This window comes from Neocloeon triangulifer, unplaced genomic scaffold, assembly GCF_031216515.1.
Source record: "Neocloeon triangulifer isolate White Clay Creek 2 clone unplaced genomic scaffold, ASM3121651v1 ptg000012l, whole genome shotgun sequence".
In the NCBI taxonomy this organism is placed as follows: domain Eukaryota; kingdom Metazoa; phylum Arthropoda; class Insecta; order Ephemeroptera; family Baetidae; genus Neocloeon; species Neocloeon triangulifer.
Genome location: NW_026775554.1, coordinates 2,556,467 through 2,577,583, shown reverse-complemented (window position 1 = coordinate 2,577,583; position 21,117 = coordinate 2,556,467). Strand labels below are relative to the sequence as shown.

At 37.8% G+C, this 21,117-nt stretch overlaps 1 protein-coding gene and 1 non-coding gene across 4 annotated transcripts in view; both read right to left on the bottom strand.

The window, feature by feature from the left end:
* LOC132196861 (early growth response protein 3) overlaps window positions 1-21,117 on the bottom strand; it is a 51,291-nt gene that overhangs the window by 15,501 nt on the left and 14,673 nt on the right. The window contains exons 2-3 of one of the 3 annotated variants that reach the window (XM_059619789.1): window positions 13,825-13,873; window positions 6,242-6,389 (exon numbers count right to left, since the gene is read on the bottom strand). Coding sequence is in view for 1 of the 3 variants with exons in the window: in XM_059619788.1 (XP_059475771.1) it covers window positions 466-781 (316 nt within the window). In the remaining 2 variants the exon portion in view is untranslated. Of the gene's footprint in view, window positions 1-465; window positions 1,000-4,487; window positions 4,678-6,241; window positions 6,390-13,824; window positions 13,874-21,117 lie in introns of those variants that run through there. The other 2 variants (XM_059619790.1, XM_059619788.1) reach the window with 2 other exon arrangements.
* Trnah-gug (transfer RNA histidin (anticodon GUG)) lies at window positions 7,024-7,095 on the bottom strand. The gene has a single exon. It is a non-coding gene; the product is annotated as a tRNA-His (tRNA).

The window sequence follows — 21,117 nt, the reverse complement described above, 5'->3', positions numbered from 1 at the left end:
AAAATATTCTATAAAATTTAGAGAACTTTATTTTAGAGTAAATCTATTGTGTTCAATTTCATATGAAAACGAAAAATTAGAGAACATTTTTGCAAATAAAAACAACGAAGACAGGTGGGCGTGTCTAATGTTTTGTTGAAGGTAATATTCAGTTTTTATCAATTAATTTTTCGAAAAAATTCCTCATCAATAATTTTACTTTTGGCGCACATTTTGGATCTTCCATTAAAGTTGAACAGAAGCACTCTGAGTTATATTATTATAGGGTTAGCCCGGACTAAATTTGTTCCTCTTTCCCTGTTTGCAGCTGAAGGCGATTGTAATTGAAATTGATGTAGCCGGAGGGGGTCAAGCTCGAGCTTGGTGGCAAATTGAAAGGGCACGTGTCGCAGGCAGCAGATTTCGGCGGCGGCGGAAAAGACGGAAAAATTTTTGATGAAAAAAAGAGGTAATAGAAATTGTTACCGGCGGAGGATGTGGACGGAATGGCCGTGGCCGCGGACGGGACGTCTGGGAAGAAGGTGTTGAACAATTCCTCCATGATGCTGGGGGAGGCCTGCTGCACCGCCGAGGGCGGCACCTGCAGCTGCACCGAGGGCGAGTTTTCGCGGCTCTGGATGATGGAGTGGAGGCGGCGGTCGCGGCGGACGCGGCGAGCCGCCCCCGGCCTGGGCTCATCGCTGCTGGACGAAGAGGCGGAGAGCGGCGAGGGCGAGGAAGGGTCGATCGTGGCGGCGGGGCCCTTGCTAGCCCCCGGGCCGCTTTTGCCACCACCGACCATGAGAGCTGCGGGCAGGCGGGCGGCGCATGGACATGGCCCTGTCCATCGGGGGCGCGCGCGACGCGATCCTCACCACCGAGCGCCGGAAACGCCAGCAGACTGCCGCAGGAAAATGCATGTGCTGATTGCGGCGGCGGCGGCGGCGGCAACGCACGACAAGGTGTTTGTCATTTTGGAAACGGCGCGCAAGCGTTATTCACCTTACACTTGCCAACAGTTTCCATGTGATATTCTCTCGGCTGTGGAGCGCGCGCCAGCTCGCCCGCCGCTCCGCTTCCAACCCAAAGGTGGGGAGCTGAGCACAGTGTGGGCTGATAACGGGCTGCGGAGGACGTAGGCCGCCGCCGCCGCACTCAATGGAGGACGGCTCCGGGGAGGCAGCAGCTTCCGCTTCTGCTCGCTAACGTGACCATCCCCTCCTTCACCCTCGTGCTCGCTGCTCACCCCCGATTCGCCCAAATGCCAAACGAGCATCTTCTTAAATTCGCAACCGTTCCTCCTCTTCAACCCCGAAACCTTTCAACTTCCGAATGGCATTTGCGTCGGAATTAAGATTTGGCAAGCTGCAAAATTACAGCTCAATTTATACCTTAATATACATTTTTTTCGGTTTTTCTATTCAAACATTTTATTTAGAAGAAAAACATTTAATAAAAATTAATTTATTTAAAAATGAGTGTTACTTCAAATTTAATTATTGAAATTTATTAATGCCAGTTTCGATCACAGTCAATTTAAAAAAAGTGGCTTTTCAATCTTGCTGAATTCTTGTATTTTTTCAAGCTCATGAAATAGGGTTGCAGACCGTGACTGAAACTGGTCAAGCCATTTTACTTGTGAGTAAAAAACAATTATTTTTCAAAGATGGCAAAGCCCGTTTTCTTACACGACCATCTCTTCGAGTTTTAATTTCTTCAAAACAGTCAATTTTTTTCAGCCAATATTAAAGGATTACCTAAAATTTATAAAATTATTTTAGCCATTAAAGTTTAAACGAATTTTTTATAGCGTTTTAACTCAAATCTACAATATATTATAACTCCATTTAGTTTATTTTAATGAATTTCAACAATACCATTTCTTATCAAGTTCTTTGCACATTTTTTCACTTTTTATTCTATTAAAATACAAAATAAATAGCTAGGAAAACAATTTTTTATTTTTTTTATTTTTGTTCCTTGCAGATGATTTTGTTCCTCCTGGAAAAATTAAAAAATTGTCACAACCATTTTTAGCCGAAGTTTCTCGTTCTCGTTGGCCTCTCATCTTCTCTCTCTCTTGTTTCTTTCCTTCTACTCTCGTCAGTGGCACGCGTCTCCCCTCTCACAATGCAAACTGCCATTGAATTACGTGTTTTCTGTACCGAGAGACTTTTCCGTTCATTGTGAGCCTCGCTTTGTTTGCAATTCATAATCTTGATTACCTTACAAGAGTGTGACGATCGCTTATTGTGTTTTCCGCTGCATATTTGATGGGGCAACAAGCAACACTCGCGCGCTCTGATTTATCGATTAATTGGTCGTGTTGCCAGCACGCGGCCTGGAATCGACACGCCGCCGCTGCTTTTTCAGATCAACAAGGAAATGCCAAATTATAATGTTTTCCCAGCTTTGCTGCGAAACTCTCGGCCCTCGTCCCACGCTCGAAAACTTCTTTAAAAGTAAACAAACACATTTAAAGGGAGCTGCTTTTTGAGTCGTCGGTACGTATCATGCCATTAGAATAGAGAGAATGGGAAAATGAGGCTGTACCAAAAAGGGCAGACTCTCAAGAGCGACGCGCCCAAAAACGGGCCTCACAGCAGATTACCGCGCAAAAGTTTATGATCATCTTAGACAATTGTCAGGGGCAAGTAGAAAGGGGCCTCCTTTTTGCTTCATTTTACGCAAGACTTTTGCATAGTGAAATTTTAGTGCAAGCTAAACCAATTTTCCACTCTTGAAATTTTTTTAAAACCTTTTTCTGATATAATTTTATTAAAAATTGTATTTGTATGAAACATGAAAAGTTATTTTTTAATAAACATATTTATTACTAAAAAATAATCCACCGGGCATTCTTTATTGTTCGAGAACAGTCGTTTTTATATTTCATTACAGATTTGAAATAAGCATCCACATTTGTACTGCTTACTAACCTTTTAGCCAAATATTGAAAAATATATCACTTATAGTTTTTATGGTAATTAACGTGTTTTTTTTTTTTTTTTTTTTTTTTTTTAGAAATAATGCAGTCACTTCGCAAAAAATCAGACAAGGTGTGATGTTGCAACTTTGTTTTTCTAACTCTTTACATCCATCGTGTGTGTTTTTCTTTTCCTCATATTGGCAAGAAAAACGTACACCAACAAGCTATTAATCAAGAATAAAAATAGAGCGAAACGTCAGCAGATTGATTCAAAAGAGTGGCGTGCCATGCTTAGCTTGACCTGGGTCAGGGAAGACGGCCCTCCTGTGACGCTTGTGCGGATTGAATGGCGAAACCGCGCCAATTTTGGTTTTACGTCAGCCAACGTCGGCGGATTTTTCGGGGTTGGTCCGCGCACGTTTTTATGTTGACGCACTCAATAATTTATTAGTAGTGTGATTGTTTAACGAAGCGTTCATCACCAAAAATATATTTTACGCGGCCGATTACGCAGACTTGCGTGAAAAGCTCAAACTTTTTTTTATTTGCTTCTGCGTGGTATAAATTCCATAAATGATTGCAAATTTCTACTTATACAAAACAATAGAGTAATGTCCAAATAAAATTTAAAAAAATCCTTTATTATTGCTTATAAAATTTAAAATTGAAAGAAGTAAAGAAAGAAGTAAAAAAGTAAATGATGTATCAATAAAATAAATATTGATTGCAACCAATTATTTTAATAGTTTTCCAAGTAATAAGAACAAGCAACTTGCTTTTATTTTCAACCCAATTAATTACGTAAACTCTTTTTTCATGATGTTAAACGCTTTTGATATCTTTTTTCTTATCATAATATTCCGCTTTGTGTGTTTTAACTGTTTGAAAATGTCAAAGTTTACTCCGATGAAAGGTCAAGTGGCAAGATGAATGCAAATGTTATGGGATCAACTAAATTTAGGGGTGTTCGTTCAACCTCAGCCTTCCTTCACCACCCCTGGCTGGAAATGATCGATTTTGTGCTCAGCGCTCGAAAAATTGTTTAGCTACACTCTCGAGGGTTTTTTTTAAACGCAAAAAGCTGTTAACAATCCCCGGCTCATGTGACTCATATTTTAGTTTGGGCCTTGGGTATATGAAAATATGAGCATTTGTGGTTCTCTCATCATCGTGGTCGGCGAGCTCATTCATGCTTAAGGGTTGTCGCGCCAGCAGCAGTGCGAGAATTTGTGCGCATGTTTCAATTTACATAAAAAATGTTTCTTAACTTGCCAGGCAGCAATGTCGAACATAAAATATGTGTTGCTGAATTTTAAAATTCTAATGGAAACAAAAAAAAATCTATAATAAAAATTCATAAATTTTGTATCTTAAGTTTTTTCTTTTTACTTCACAGTTATTTTATCCGATTATTTAAATTATTATTTTCTAAAATTTTTAAACTTTCAATTCAATAATTTCAATTTAGAGGGTTCAAAGTAAATTTTTCCTGCATCATAAAAATAAGAAAAATTAGAAAAGTATCAAAATTCAGCAACAAATTTGATGAATTAATTAAAATAAAATAAAACCAAAATACCCTTTTGACAAAAATCAGGACGAGCCGCCAAACATTCCGAACGCCACCGCACTTTTAACACATTTTGGTCATGTGTCGAGGCCCACAAACTGTCCTCCGGGATTGTTTTGTCGCCGGCTGGTGGGACCAAAAGCGTCTCCGAGCCCACACATCGAGGATGGAGACTCAGTCAGGTCAGTTACACGTGAAAAGTCACAGACACTGTCGCTCGCTCGCTCGCTCGCTCTCGCCACGCACTGCAGCCTCTCGAGAAAAGTGCACTCGCGCTGCTCGATCGTGTCGCTTACGTCAGCCTATGCATTTTGTGCAATAATTACTGGCAGAAATGGACTCGATTAATTACTCGCCGAGAGAGTACAACTTGATAGACAACTTGTGAGGTAGTCATGGTTTGTCAAAAAATATAGCTGCGTCATTATTCATTGCAATAATACAAATACACAGCGTCCTTATGCTAATTTTTTTTACAATAATTTTAATTTTACTTTGTGATTACAATTTTATTTATTTATTTATTTAATTTTCAGCTGTGAAAGAAATTTCTCTCTCTTCTTCTTCTTCTTGCTCTGGTTGTGCGATTTGCTTTAAATATATAAAGATTTATCGCCTTATTTATGGCCGGAATAAAATGAAAATTATTCGTATTATTCACAATCAACCGCTTTTCTGTCGTGCAGCAAGGACGTTTTTAGCACTCAATTATTTATTTTCTCATTCTCCAAGGGAAAATTACGACATCAGCAGGCGAATTGATAGAGTTGAGCAAAGCAGCTCCCCTGCGAGAGAGCCAAGAAAAGGTGTTAATGCACAACTTATTTACATATTTCGAGAGCGTGCAAGAAAAAGCTGAAAAAAATAAAAAGCACCGAGCGCCGCCGCAGCCACATTAAAGACGCGCACACATACTTTTCTTGATTATGAGAAGTTTGTGCCCATTCGCCTCAACACTCACATCGGCGGAGGAGAAAAACTGTCAAAACCTGACCAGCCTCAAGTTTTGACTTTTCCCGAAAATTAATTTGTCGCCCGGAGAGGAGATGTGTCGAAAAATGGGATCGATTGGTGCGAAAGGTGGTGGCTGAGAGTGGGCTGAAGATTCAGGTGTTGCGCGGACGGCAGTGCAGGTATAAAAATAATCACTCGGACGACTGCACCGTTCTCGTTCTGTACGTGGAGATAATCCTTTAGAGTTGTTATTAGGTGCTGCGCGTATGATTTCAAAATGCTCAGAGTTACGTGATTCATTATGAGTAAATATCAGATACAAGGATATAATTATCGAGCCTAATGGTCTCTCTCCGCGACTCTCATTGTTGATGCAACATGCTTTTTGCCTTCATTGTTTCCCATTCAATGGGTGATTTCCTTTAACACTTGGCGGCCTCAAGTGATCAGGGAAAAATTATACAAAGAAAATACCGAAAAGACACTCGTTGCAAAAATTATTAAAAAATAAAAAGTAAACCTAAAGTCGGATCTCCATTAACAGTAAAACATAAAAAAGTTGAATAGAATTAATCAATGTTTTTTTACTAACAATGAATTAATAAGGAAATGATCCGGATCAAAACAGTCTCGACTGAGTACAGCGCTTTGCAATTAAGATCGAGCGCTCATTACAATTTATAACAGTTAGAATTCTGCGAAACAAAAGCAAGTAACTCGGCCATGATGAAATTGAAATTCAGCGCGCTCATGGAGATCCAACAGCAGATTAGTTGCATATGTAATGGGACAGACACTTTTGTACTTACTGATGGAGGCGTGTGGTGCAGCTGGACTGCTCCATGCCCGAGGAAGAGTTTCAGTTTTAACTGCGGGCGCAATCCGTCTCCTCTTTGCACATCGGGAAAAAGCGCTGCTCTGTTCGTTCGCTCTCCGCGGCTCTCCAGATCTTCAAGTCTGCAATGACAGAAACAGATTTCTATACAGTTATTGATGAATATAATGACGCAGCCGCCGCTAAGTGCCTGTTTGCGTTTGGAATTAAACTTCGCACAGAGAGCTATTAATTTTCTGAAGCTTTCTAAAGACAAAACCTGCCAGATCTCAATTAGATATAGCAGATATAGAATCTAATAAGTTTATTGTTTTGTAATTTATGAAAAAAAAACCAATAATTTTTTCATAATGATAATGTTAATAATATGCTTTAATGTTCAGCTTTAAATTTTCTCAACCTTTTCCCATAAGATCAATGTAAATTTGTTATGTCGATTGACCTATTGATTTTAAAATTTTTGTTTTAATTGACGTGATATGAACGTGATTTGGTGAAATTTTTTATCGACTTTGGTCAGGCAGATTTGTAAAGCAAAATTTATTCTCATAATTGTATGTTAAATTTCAAAAAATTTAGTTCAGTCTTAATTTTTTTTGGTATGTCTCCTTGGAAATTAAATCTACAAACCGAAGCTAATGTAGAGAAAAATTACCATAAAAAATAATCAGGCAATTTTTACGCAAAAGCCTCTCCTTAAAACCATTTGCAAGTTAAATGTTATCAAAGTAATACTTTTTGCTTAAAAATAACTTTTGCCGTGACCAGGATTCGAACCTGGGTTTTTGCGGCCACAACGCAAAGTCCTAACCACTAGACTATCACGGCTTCTAATTTTATGGATGTTTTATTCATTATACGAATACGTGTTCACTGGACTACGTAACTGGAGCAAAACGAGAGTCATTCAGGCGTATCAGGCACTCCCACGTCTGTGCAAGTCATAGTGCATCTTAAAAGTGACTTTGTCAATGAGTGGAAAAAAGGGACAAAATAATTAATGGTTTAAAAGTAAACAATAATGACCAGCAAAAAATTATCATTTTTCATTAATTAGTTGTTTAGGAAAAACAAAAAGATTTTATGAGTTTTTTTTTCTACTGAAAATACCGGAAAATACCATGCATTTTATTTTCGTTTTATATGTTGAAGTCTTCATTGATTTCAATTACAAAATTTATTTACATTTATTATTTTCTCTATTAATTTTAAGCCGCTGAAACTTTGTCTAACTTTACCGCTTTCTTTCAAACACTTTAATTTGGTTGTGTTACAAAAATCAATATCGGTTGTTAATTCCACTCATTTTCTTGTTTTCAGGTCTTAAAATCTCCAACAGAGATTGATATCAAAAGGTAAGACAAACAAATAAATTTAATTTCTTCCTCACATTCAGAATTTTCAATTCTATACGGCCCGCGATAAGATCATGTTAAATCACGCTCCATATCCGATGCAAAGCCCTTCTTGATGCTTTTTATCTGAAATCTATCCCTCTCAATTAAATGCCTCCTTGTATTTTTAGCTAATGGTGTAATGTAGAGATCGAACGTTGAAACAATGCAGGCGATGAATTATGATAAACGCGGACCTGTGATTTGTTTTGATCCGCGTCTGATAGAACAATAGTGTGTAATAGCCTAACACATGGCAAGCAAAGGGCATCGAAGCGTGCATAATTGATTGAGTGCTGTGAAATAAATTATTTATTTTTATTCGCTGCGGCCTCGACTCGGCCCATTCATACTTTTTACACAGCGGAGAGAGAGAAAGAAATAAAATAAAGAGACGCTGGGTAATCATAATAGTAATAATCGCACACTACATAATAACAACGTCCCTTGCTACCGAAACTATATATTTATATGTAGCAGCAGCGAGTGGTGCGCGCGGCAGCCGCCGTTTTAATGAAAATAATGTCCATCTTCCTGTGGTAAGCGTGCTTTATTGCAGAGCCAGTTGTCTCGGCGGCGCATGATGTAATGTGTCTCCCCATATCTGTGCGGCGGCGTTAATTAAACACATCCTCACACTTGCCCTTAGGCGCGAGTGCACGAAATCTTCGTCACTCCTGCTGTCGTCTTGAACCCCGCACAATTTTATTCAGCTCGACATAACTTTTGAGAAATTTCATTTTTGGTAATAAATTTTTCATTAAAAAATTGGTCGTAAAAAAGTTTATATTATACATTCATCAAAAATTGAAAGGATTCTTTGCTGTTAATTTTTAATCTTCCTTCTCAATTTTAAATTAAGTAAAATATTTAGTAACTTTAAATTCACTAATTTTTAAATATTGTGTTGAAATTAAAATTAATTTTTAGAACAAAGAAGGTGCTAAATTAATGCATATTCATTCTCTGACGACACAAAAACAAACAATTTCTACAGTCTTCGATTTTTTTCTTGGAACTGTTTCAATTTTCCCATCATCGTTCTCTCGCTCAAGTAGATTTTCATTTGAATCAAGAGGCCTTTCGTTTTCCTTTGCACCAAATGTGAAGAAGCGCGGCCGCTCAGCACTCAATGGTTGTGTTTTGACCCCGTGACATGAGGCGCGTGCCCTGATGCTTTTTATAAGCTGTCATTGCACTTGACGATATAATGGGTCTCATCATCGCGCTTGTCCTTCAACATCCCCCCTACCATTTATTTTAGAATTTATCACCGACAGTGGACCGCGCGCAGTGCGTGCAGTATTAATATGACTATATGTATTGTCGGTGGTGCGTCCGAGCGTGAATTTTGATATCTGTTCGAGTTCACGGACAGCTTTCCACACTAATTGCGGCGTGACATGCATTGTTCGTTTGATCGGCATTTACACGCGAAATGGCAAATTGATCTGAAGCGATCCGCGGCGACAGGACACGCGAATGCCAAATGTGCGGATTTGTTTTCAATCTCACGGAATTATTGCGTGATTGATCGGCTGTATTGAAGAGGGTGGGTGCGTGTATCACACGAATGGTCCTTAGAATCCTTGGAACAAAAATAACATAAGGAAAATCGCTTCTCCACTATAAAAAAAAATTGAACAAAATTTGATATTTAATTGAATATGTATTTATAATGAAGTAAAATTAACTGTCTGAAAGAAATTAACAGAACTAATTTTAGTATAGAGAGTCAAAACTTTTTTGTTTGAAAAGTTGATGAAAATGAATTATAATTGTTTACAACTTTCAAAGAGTAAAATAGATTTTGGTTTCAAATTTATTTTAGAATAAAATTTTATTTCATGAAATCAATCAGTGACGATTTTAGATGAGGTTTCGTTATTTTAAAAATTCTAGGTGTTTGTAAGATTAAGCAATTCAACTTAATCAATGAGCTAGGGAAATCTACGGTGAGTCATAGTAAACAGAAACGTGTTTCGATTTCGAGACTCCGAATCAGCATACATAATTAAAAGAAATTTTCGTATATTCACAGACTAGATAGCACAAGCTCTTAATTTATGCAAATGTTCCTTGAGAATTCAAACGATTGCGTGAAGTCGGCGCTGCGATTCGCAAGGAATAAACGCAGAGAGCGTATTCTAATTTCGTGCGCGCCAGAAAAGCGAAAAATAATATTTATTACAAGCGTTCCTCTACCATTTTCCTCGTCGTCGGAATGAGAGTTGGTCTTTTATGGTACGGCGCCTTAAAAGGTATTAAGATAAGAGATATAGGTCTTTTAAATAATAATTTATGGCCATTGCCTCGTCTTCTTCGTATTTTTTGTCCGGCACCATTTACACCAGCACGGCTCTCAAGGGCCAATTTAGAGAAAAGAGTTAAGTCACAGCCGTTCATAATCTAATTTGCCGGTATATCATTCTTTCTCCTCACCATGCCATGAGCAGCTCCTTATGCGCGCGTTTCCCTTTTTGTTTCTCGATCCGATGCTGCGGCCGGGCTTAATTGCATGAATAATACGCCGCGTCTCGTGTTTAAACTTATTATTCATAATTGGAGAGACGACTCTTAATTTTAAGCCTAGTATTTATTGCTGCTTAACGTGGCTCCTGATGGATTATTTATGTGCCACACTTTGATTTTTTATTAAAGAAACGCACACCGACTAAGGGCTTGTTCCAAATTATCGGCCTCTAACTTTGCCTTTAAATCAATTAAAGGTAATCCAAGACAGTGCTGAGTTTTTTACTTGTAATTTATATCTAGTCTGGTTTATACAGAGAGTGTATCAAATTCACGGCAAAAAATTGTAACGACCCTAATATTATTTTGATACAAGGTAATTTATGCATCCGTTCTTCATAAATAACAGAAAAGAAAGCAAACACTGAATATTAAAATTGATATAAAAAACTTCTCTATGTTGGAAGGTTTCATTACATCAGAGGAAATGGACGTAAAGGAAATGTATCTAAAAAAGTAATCAATTTAAAATAAATACTTAATTAAAAGTTAATTCGATAAGAAACTCTATTTAAAAAAATTAAATTTTAAACTACGCCTGAGAAGTTGAGAACAGAATTGGGGCCGAAAATTTAAACAAGGAAAAAAGAGGATACAAATGTTTGTTGCTCAATAAATATTTTGTATATATTACAGGTTCTTTCTCATGCACCAAATCAAAGTTATTAAAGGCAAATTTGAAATTTCTTTTCTTCCCCATGCATTAAAAAATGATTACGAACAACTCAATTTGAACGTTTCTTTCAAACCCTGCAAGCGAAATTCCCAAGATTTGGTAATTGCAAAGGATGATTTCACCGGCGCGCAGCCAAAGTTTTGAGCAAAGAGGATTACTTAAAAATTCGTCATTCATCATTACGGCATAGTCTTGGGAAAGGGCTGGCGCACGTTCATTATGTATGCGCGGCTCATCATCGCACGCACGAGAATTTCTCGATTAAAAACGTCTCTCGAAACTTATACTTATTAAACGCCCGCCGGAGCAATTCCAAATTAAAGCCAAGAAAATAACATAAATCTCTCACTCAACACACGCCGGCATAATTCAATTTGGTCCCACGATTCAACACCGAGCGCCGCGGGTCCTTGAATATAATTATGCATTGTCGCGCCGCATCAACCTGCCTTTTTTACGACCGTCTCCGTCCAATTTTGATTCCCGCGGACTTCAATTCGCGCGGCCATACGGGCAAAACAAACAAATTAGGCGCGACGATTGATATACGAGTACTCGCGCGCGGGCATCTTATTAACGCGCAAGATTTGTGTAAACATAAATTACACGCAGTGTTAATCGTTATAATTGATTGATGATAATTTTTTCCGTCACACACTAATCCAACCATGCTACGGGCACTTGATTGTGAGTTATAGCTGATTAAGCTTGAAGCCCTCTGGCTGCAGCTTGGCTCAAATTAAAGAAGCGACTTGCATTTCTCACCTTACTAAGCAGCCTCAAGTAAATCAAACGTATTAATTCAAATTTAATTTGAGGCTCACAAGGCGCGCATGAATCTTTTACAAGATTTAGCAAAATCTTGCTACTGTTGAGGCTTTTTTTCCGACACTCAATACAAATATAAATCTGATAGTTATTTAAGCTGAATAAAGCTACAGAAGGTTAAAAATCATCCACGAAAAATGGATATTGAAAAATCTTTTAAGGAAGGAAAAAATTGAGAGGATAAACTGGGCTGAAGAACTCGTCTATTATGCTTTAGAGTCAACAGAGAGGAGCGAACGAGGCTCTTGTTCAAGACATTAAGCATCCTTTGTTGCCCATCCTGCGAAATAGATGCAGATACAAGGATTTCGCATCGCAAGTCGACTCCCCCGATTTTTCAAGTCAGACACAAGGCATTTATTTTTCTAGTGGCGCGACCGCACCGCACCCAGCAAAGCGAACCACCTGTTCGCTCGGCGGCCTGAAGACGGCTCGAAATCGGCGGCACTCGCTCCGTCTTGCGCCGGCATCGGCGACGCTCGACGGAATTTTCCAAAATTGATGCGGAATTTGGCGGAAAATCCATTGCGAGGTGGAAAAATCGAGTTTCGGACGATTCGTACGGCGCTCGAGAGAAGAGCAATATGTTAATTAGAAGGGGAAGAGGCGCGCACAGGCCGCGCGTCCAAGGTTATTAAAAATCTCGTGCTGTTTTCCGTCTCGCCGAGATTGTCGAGCCAGCGAGAGATTTTAATGCCGCTCTTTTTCATTATTAACGCGCGTGTTATGGGAATTGTTATCCCTCATTCAGCGGGCGAGAGGTATTTTTATGGTGTTGACTTAATTAATAATGGAATTCGGGCCTAGGACCACCTCTGCCTCGTCGCTTTGCCCAATTTATTATTCGGCCGCGTGCACATGCTCAGAATTTAAATTTCTCTGCGGCACGCTCACTTTGGGGACAGCGCGCATAATTGATGGTGCACGTTCGCCTCAAAATTTATACACGTTTATTTCACCGCGGTCACCACATCCAGTGGTCGAAACACGAAAAAGATAACAAAAAAAGTGTATGCTTCTGTGGTGGAAATTTGTCAAGTTACGCACAATTTATATTTTTTTTGCTTGAAGACGAGATGAAACCTACTCAGGGCAGCAAAATTCTCCACAAAAACTAAAATTTTAGAAGACCATAAGGATCAATTTGAAAAACAGAAAATAAAGGTCAACGTATAATAAATATTTTAAAATGGTCATTTGAATGTTGAAAAGGGTGATTTTGTTTCATTTTTCTCATTTCCAAGAAAATGAAACCAATTTTTGAGCACTTGGAATTGATTGATTTCTTCAAATTAATATAATTCAGACATATCATATTTTGGTTTTTAAAATACTCATGAGTAATGAAATTTTTCATTTGTTTTAATTCCAATTTGGCCGACTGAAAATTGTTCGTTCTGATCAGTTCTGACAAGTTAAAAATTAGAATATGAGGCTTGTCTCTTCGGAAGGATCCATTTTTAATACAACGAAGGTCATTACAGACGCATTATGAGAAAATAAATTGGCGGAATCCGCCTCGCCAATCGGTTTTCGCTCAAATAATAGGATAAACAGCTGCTAACAGCCCTCTCAGTCAGCAGAATCTTTTTCTCTCGCGCGCTCTTTCTCATTCCTGGCGTGCAGACTTGCCGGGATGCATGGCTTTTGAATACAATCTTCAGATAAGATCTTTTCACTCAGTAATGGCCTGCAATAAAATGTGTATACTCTCGGCCAGAAAAATCGTGAGCCACTGCCATATATTAAAATGCTTGAGCGCGGTACGGGGAGGGAACCGCTTTTATATTTCCTCTCGATTTCTGGAGAGGATGAAAAATAACGTGTGCAGCGCGCAAGATTTGTGTTGAAAATGAGCATCTGCCAATATACGCGGTTTGCACGCGAAAACGACTCGTTCGATCATCGACGTCTCTGCGACTCATTCATTAAAGCCTGTGCCTTGCCATAAATCAATAAAAAAAAATACTCTAAAAATTTGCATTGGAGCTTGAAAAAAAGTGGAAATCATTTATCTACCCAGCAAATCTTCCAAAATCCACCAATTTTACATTTTTCATTGCCGTTATTTATAAAGAATAACTGAAAATTTAAACAATATAAAAACAAAAATTGAGGATAACTTACAATTTTGTTCTGGTAACAGGTTTCCCTTCGAGGTATCCGCACCGGCAGTCTGCAGCATAGTGAAAAAAATAACATTTTATGAAAAATTGTTGTTATAGAAAAACAATATTAATTTTAGATATAACATTCTTTACTCTTATTCAATCTATTAAAACTTTAATGATGAATTTTAAAATTCGGTGCCATTATTTTTGCATTTTTGATTACCTTAAATTTAATTAATTTTTTTTTTCAAATTTTTAAATTTATAAGCAAATTTTTAACATTCTAATTGTCCTCAAAAAATAATTTTTGGTTTTCTGAATAATATGAAAGGATAATTATGATGATTATTCAGGACAAATTTTTACCAAGAACAATAAAAGGTAATAAATAACTTGGTGTTTATTTGCATGCGCACACCCAAATTGGCCCCAACGATGATTTCTCTGCGCCCTCCGCTCCGCGTTTGAGGCCAAATTAAGCGCTTAAACGGCTTCAGAAGGAAAACAATGCGAGTGTTGAGCAAGAAAAAATAATAATTTTCCCGGCAGTTTATGTAAAAGGAAGTTTAATGACACTTTTTGCACAACGCCTCTGACAGTTTTCTCCATTATAATGAGGCTGACGATGATGATTTTGCCGAGCGCGCTTTTTGTGCTCCGGATGGACGCGAGGAGAGAGAATGGTCGGTCCACACCTCTTGTGTCCCGAGCTCTCTCGAGAGGTAGCCGAGAGAGAGAGAGATGCCTTGCCTTGCAGCTAGGATGTGGAAAGCGCTCTTATAGTTAGGCGGGGCAGCATAAGATCATAATCACGATCATCCTTACCAACATAAGCTTCTTCTAAACAAGGCTCAGCCCAAAGTAAATTTACCATTTCAGCCTGGCCGTCCGTGAATGCCTGGCCAGCCAGAATATTATATACATAAACTAATAGCCTCATATTAGAGTAATGCAATAAATTACAGAAGAGCCTCGGCCCGGCGTATTATTGACGCCTGCTGAGGCTCATTCGCCTCCTAATCAACTCAAATAATAATTGTTATTAGCGCGTCTAATTAGTCAAGAGAAAAAATCGCTCGGCCAGCCCGCCGGCCGGTACGTGCTCAATATATCATGGCCGCGCGCACATATATTCACGCAGGTAAGTGCTGGGCATTTTTTTTCAACCAGCACCAATGCACATGGGCATGTATATTGGTCGCCCTTGAGTGTTTCCGCGAATTGTTTAGCAAACGAGCTAAATGGCAAATGCCGGCTGTTCGAAAGTGGCGCTTAAAATAATAAATCAAAAATTCGTCTCACTGCAGATGTGCAAATTTCAGTCGATTGGATTTTTCCGAAGCTCAAGAGCAATTTCAAATAAAATTATAAACAAGTGTTTTTGCTCTACCAAAACATCTTTACTAATTTTGTTTGGCAGCAGATAAAAAAAGATCGTTACAATTTCAAAACAATAACGAATAGAAGAAGATGAATAATTTTTACCCCAACCTCCCTTTGAAACGATGTAAATTAACATTAATTTCAATGGTTACCATCGCTGTGGTTATTTAATTTGGAATTCAGATAATTTTAAAATAATTACTGGAATAATGATAATTGGTTTAAAAATAATTTCAATCTCTGTCTCCGAGCTCGTAAATATATTAGGTGGTGTCACTTAAAAAAATTGCCTCATGATTGCGAAATTTAGAATTAATAAAAAATCTTATAAGCAAGAACGTTGCGTAAATTTTGCGTCGCCATACGTTTCATGGTCATTTGATTTGCACCTCAAGAGCAGGTTGGATCATCAATGTTGCGTGAAAACGTCGCGTGCATTAAGTCCAATCATGTGTAAAAAAAAACCTCCGCTTGGCATCAAAGAATCTCAAATTAATTAAACAAAAAGGGCGAAAATTGCATTACTCTAGACATCAAGTGCAATTTTTTGTATCCTTTGGCTCTCTTGTATTAGCATTTTATTGGAAGCCAATTGAGAATTGTGACAGAAATTTTTTTGATGAATTGTTGTAAAGATACAAAATTATATAACCTAGCAAAACAAATGAAAATATTCGCTGAAATTTGTGAAATATAATTTTTATTGTTTTATTTTACAAATTCTGCCTGGTGATTTGAAAATTTTACATTTCTGCATCACCGCAATAATTTGAAAAAAAAAACTCAGTGTTTAGAAGAATAAAATAATTTCATGATTTGAATTAAATTTTCCATTTTTCTAATAATATTTAAAAAAATTTATCTGAATTTTCAACAAAATAAATTTTACTTTAATTCATTACAAAACTGCCGACTTTGATTTACTATCTGATCTTGAATGTAGGAATAAAATTTCATTTTTTTTTTAATTTTTTTAAATCGGAGTTTTTAGGAGTGGCATATAAGACGTACCTGCGATAAATAAGATCTGAAATCTATAAAAATAGACGAGATAAACAAAACTCATCGCTATGGACACCGCGGTTTTAAATGCAAATTTAACTTTCCCTTTGCCTGTGTCTTTTCCATAATTCAATTTAACTTTTTTATCCCTTCTTTATTTTATTGAAAATAAAAGAGCTTCACTGTTATTATTTCACAGCGGACTCTGCTAGTTGCAGACGCTCATATCTTTTTGGCTTTAATCTCTTCGGTCAGTTTGAAGATTTCCAAATTTTTGTGATTTATTTCCAACGATTTATTTTCACCATTTAATCAAAAAACGCGTTTGTCATAAATGTGGAGAAAATATGCAAGCGGACCAAAAAGAGCCGCGGCACACATTAAGGGTCCGCCGCGCACTCGGCTAATGATGGAATAAGAGATGATGAGCGCGTGACTTTATATATTAGGGAACGGGTAAATAATTACTTAATAGCAAGATTTACAGCACGTCCGAAAGTCGTTTTCTCATATCAAGGCAGCACGCACTCACCTCCTCTTTCTGGCGCTACAAACATGACGCGATGTATTAATAATATGAAAGGAAGAAGAAAAAAACACATTATACCCTCCCTAAACGATCTCTTCTTGGTTGGTATTTTTTTTAACGCGTGCAATCGCGAGGCTGGATCTCTGTTCACACCTTTTGGGTTTTAAATCTTCTCTAATTATATAATTACCATCAAGGCGGTTTACTTTTTAATATTCATAAAAGCAGCGACGCTCAATGCGAACACGGCGCGTGAGCAGCATATAAAAAAATTAAATCACTCATTTATTCAAGATTTATTGGCAACACATCCTGGTCCGCGCGTCAATTCTTTTTATCCCTTTTTATCGTCGAAAGTGTTGCGAATTTAATACGGGTCCAATAAATTTTGTTCACCCTTTTGGCCCACGTTCGCCATATTTCTCGTCAAAAAAGGAAGTGGCAAGGTGGGTTTTGCGCGGAGCAGGAACCGGGCAGCGACAGAGTCAGCGGCAGCGGCGGTCGCATCTCTCTTATTCTGCCCAGAGAGTGTCAGGCTGAGCGAAAGATGCGAAAGAGGAACAGCCTTGAATATTGTGAGATTGGATGATGTCATTTTCATTTAAACAGCTCCACTAGTTTTTGTGCTAGTCTCGCGTATTGCAGAGAAGGAATTTGTCATGTTTTCATCAAGATATTCAAGATTATTTGCTATAAAGATAAATTAATAAAATATAAAAAGAGGAAAAGTAAAAAAAAAAATCATAAATATTTGTAAGAGCTTTTTCATATATTACGTTGCTATGATTACTGTAAGGACGAGAGTTGGTAATTTTAATATTTTATGGTAATCAACTGACAAATGTCAATAAAAGCTAATTCAAATTTTATTAAAAAAAATTGAACGAATCTAAATTAATTTTACATCCAATGATATTAGTTATTACTTATTTTCTTGAAACCTCTTGAAAAATTGAACCTTAAATATCATTCTCAGGTGCCAGGAATTGGGTCCTGACATGATCTACGCCACCCTGACACAGAACTTTATTTTTAAAAGGTTTTTATGTGTTTTTAATCCAACTGTGCGAGAAAAAATTGGCTTTAAAGGATCTCGAAAACACCAAATTTTCATTTTTATTTCAATTTTTGCCTACTTTGTGGAGAAAAATATTATTTACAAGAGAAAGATAATTTACAACGTTGGATTCTATAAAATAATAATAATACCATTCAGAAAGCAGCTTTGTGTTAAAATGCTAACCTCCTGGACACGGTTGTCAAGATATTTCCTAAATTCGCATTCACTATAGCGATCTATGCAATTTCTTGACAAGCGTGTCCAGCAGGTTGCAGTTTCCAAAACTGACAAGGCTGATCTTTCCAGATAAAAACAAAAATTCATTCATTCGACGCTTGTTATTTGAGCTATTGAACAGTGAATATAATTTTTTCGCCCTTCAAAATGACAGAGGGAGCCCGGCCTTTTTCAAAATTTAATTTTTGTTAATTGTTTATACTTATTTGTATCTTTGTAGCCGTGAATATTAAGCTAATGGAAAAGGCATTCTCACGTCAGTATAATAATTATTTACAATTTTTTCCTTAATTTAACTTCAACGCTTTCTGATTAATTTTTTTGCAATTTTTAATATTAACCACACATTTAGTTAAACATTTTTTTTTTCAAATTTTGGAAGTTCTCTTCTCACTTCATGTAAACATATGATGCGGAAAGATACGCCTGCAGTTGAAGGAGAGATCTTTAACAAAACCGTTTTTCTCTCCTGTATTGTTCCTGCAAAGGTACGAGCTTGGGCCGAAAGGAACATTTTTGTTAATTCCGTGTTAAAATTTCGACGTACGTTTGCGTGTGTACACCTTGACGGAGGTCATAAATCACCAGCTAGTCCTTGATCGGAGGTTTAAAGCGGCACAACAAGAGCTGGTGGCGCATCAATGGGTCGCGCGCGAAAATAAAAAGAGTGGATTAATTTAAGAAGCGCGTCGGGATGTGCAGAGGTATTGATTGCCTTTTCCATTGGTGCACGAGGCACGTGCCATTGACAAAAGCGCTGTCTCAATTGGCTGTTAGAAGAGGCAGTGAGGCCAAAAGTGACGAGAAGTAGCAGCCTCTTATTATTTTAACGCGTGGGTTTGAGTGAAATGTTGCCGCGTGGGCCGCGCGCTCTGCCCGCTCTCGCCGCCGCGGTCCTGCCGCCGCCGCCGCAGGTTCTCCGCACGCGGGGCACCTCCGAAATCCTATCCGCTGCGCTGAGACGATGAGACGCTCAAATCATAATTCCATTAATTATTTCTCGTTGAGATCGCAGCCAAATCGGGAACAAACCTCCGCACAAAAACGACGAAAACCGTTGCTGAGCAGAAAAAAATTATCTCTCCGGTTTTATTTTTGAATAATTTCACCTTGGGCTGGACGTGTGTGCGAGATTTTTACGCGAGATTTGGTCAGTTTTTCACTCGCGCGCACCGTCATTAATATGAAGTACCGCGCTCAGGAGCCACACAGCGGGATTTGCAAATCGGCGGGATGGCAGAATGTAATTAAGCCCCGAGCGAGAAAATTAAGTTTCTCGCCAAACACGCCTCCTCTTTTGCACACGCGCCCGGCGCTAAACGCTTTTCGTCCAGATTGAAAAAAAGCCTGAAACAATAATTTCCCCAGAGCTGTAGAGATTTTTTTTCTTTTTACAAAACAAATCAGTTTTGCATGATGGATTGGACGACGGCGAGCTTGAGGATAAAAATTAAAATGAGGCTGCGTTTCCCTAAACAGAACTTATCCTTGAGGTGCACATTTGGAAAGCTTTGTCTGATCGTAAAACACAAATTGTTACAGCAAAAAATTGGTATAAGCATTTCAGGGACAACGGAAACAGAGGTCTTGACCCTATGGCGAGTCATAGAGTGACTTGGCAATAATTCCTAGAGGCGCCGTATTGTGTGTCGTTTATATTAAGTAATTAAATCAACAATAAACATTTTTGAGATTTTTCCCTGTATTCTTTATCAGTAAAAAAGAGACGCCATATGGAGCATTTGGAAACCCTTTATTGATCCCTTATTCAAACATCCAGAATCTTTTTTTTGTCATTTGTCTTCATAAATCATTTATCAGATTAAACTTCAATTCATAGGAGACAAGCATAATTGAAGTTAAAAAGGTATTTTGTTATAATTATATTAGCAAAGTCAAATCAAAATTCTTTACAACAATTTTCTTATTTTCCAATAATTGCCAAAAATTAGCTTGTTTTTGCAGTGCGAAAACTGGATTTTACCAGATTTTTACTATGTTAATAAGGAGATAAATTAGTATGACCATTTTTTTGCAAGAAATGTTACGGCTTCGGTGGTGGGAATAAATATTCAAAACGTTTAATCAATGAACCAGACTTGAAAATTCATCACTTTACTCTTCAAAACAGGACATATTTTGATACTCTCATTTTTACCGAGAAAGACCTTCTGATGCTATGTTTGAAGTTCAAAACAATTTTATATGCGAATTGCATGTAAGCCTGCCAAAAGAAACCTATTTCGGAAAAAATAAGAGAGATCTGAATTTTCTAAACTTCTGCATTTCTTTTAGTAAATTCTGACAAATGAAAAACGATATTTCTAATATAAATTTCTGACAATTGCATGCTGAAACCAGTTTTCTGATTGAAGTGAATTTCTTATTAATAACTGTGACCCAAACATTTGTTTGAATTTTTCCTGAGTCTCAAAATATAAACCAAAATGATTTACATCAAAGCAGATTTATCACAAGAAATAAATAAAGATATTTTTGGTCTAAATTTAAATTTACATTTAAACGCAATAATTTACACGAACTGCTCCAATCAACATAGAACTTAAGCATATAGGAATAAATGTCCGTCCAATGCAAATAACATAATTTCCATCAACGTGTTTTGGGTCCGCGTCTCATTTGAATTTTTCAAACAAGAAATTCGCGCTAATTACGAGATCCAGTCGACACTGAATTTTAACATGTTTTGATGTTTATGAAGTGGCAATAAAATTATTATTTTCGCCTCGCTCTTCATCTGGCCCGAAGATCAGAGCCGAAAGCGCAAAATACACACACCGCGCGCGCGGAGAGCGCCGTTTGTTTCTCTCAATGGTGCGCGGAGCCGCACGCACGCCGATGCGAAGCAGCTCGTGCCAGTGTTGGGTGCGTGGGTTGCGGCGAGCAGCCTTTCCTGCCGCGCATATTATTGGGAGGCTGAATAAGCTGATTCATAAATCATGTTTTTTTTATGTATTTAAATATATATTTAATCGGGCAAACCAGATGGGTGGTGTTTGATTGTTGTGGCCAGTTTGTTGGTTGTTTTGGTCCGGCAATTAGCGCCTCGCAAGATCGATTCAATTTTCTCTTCAAAC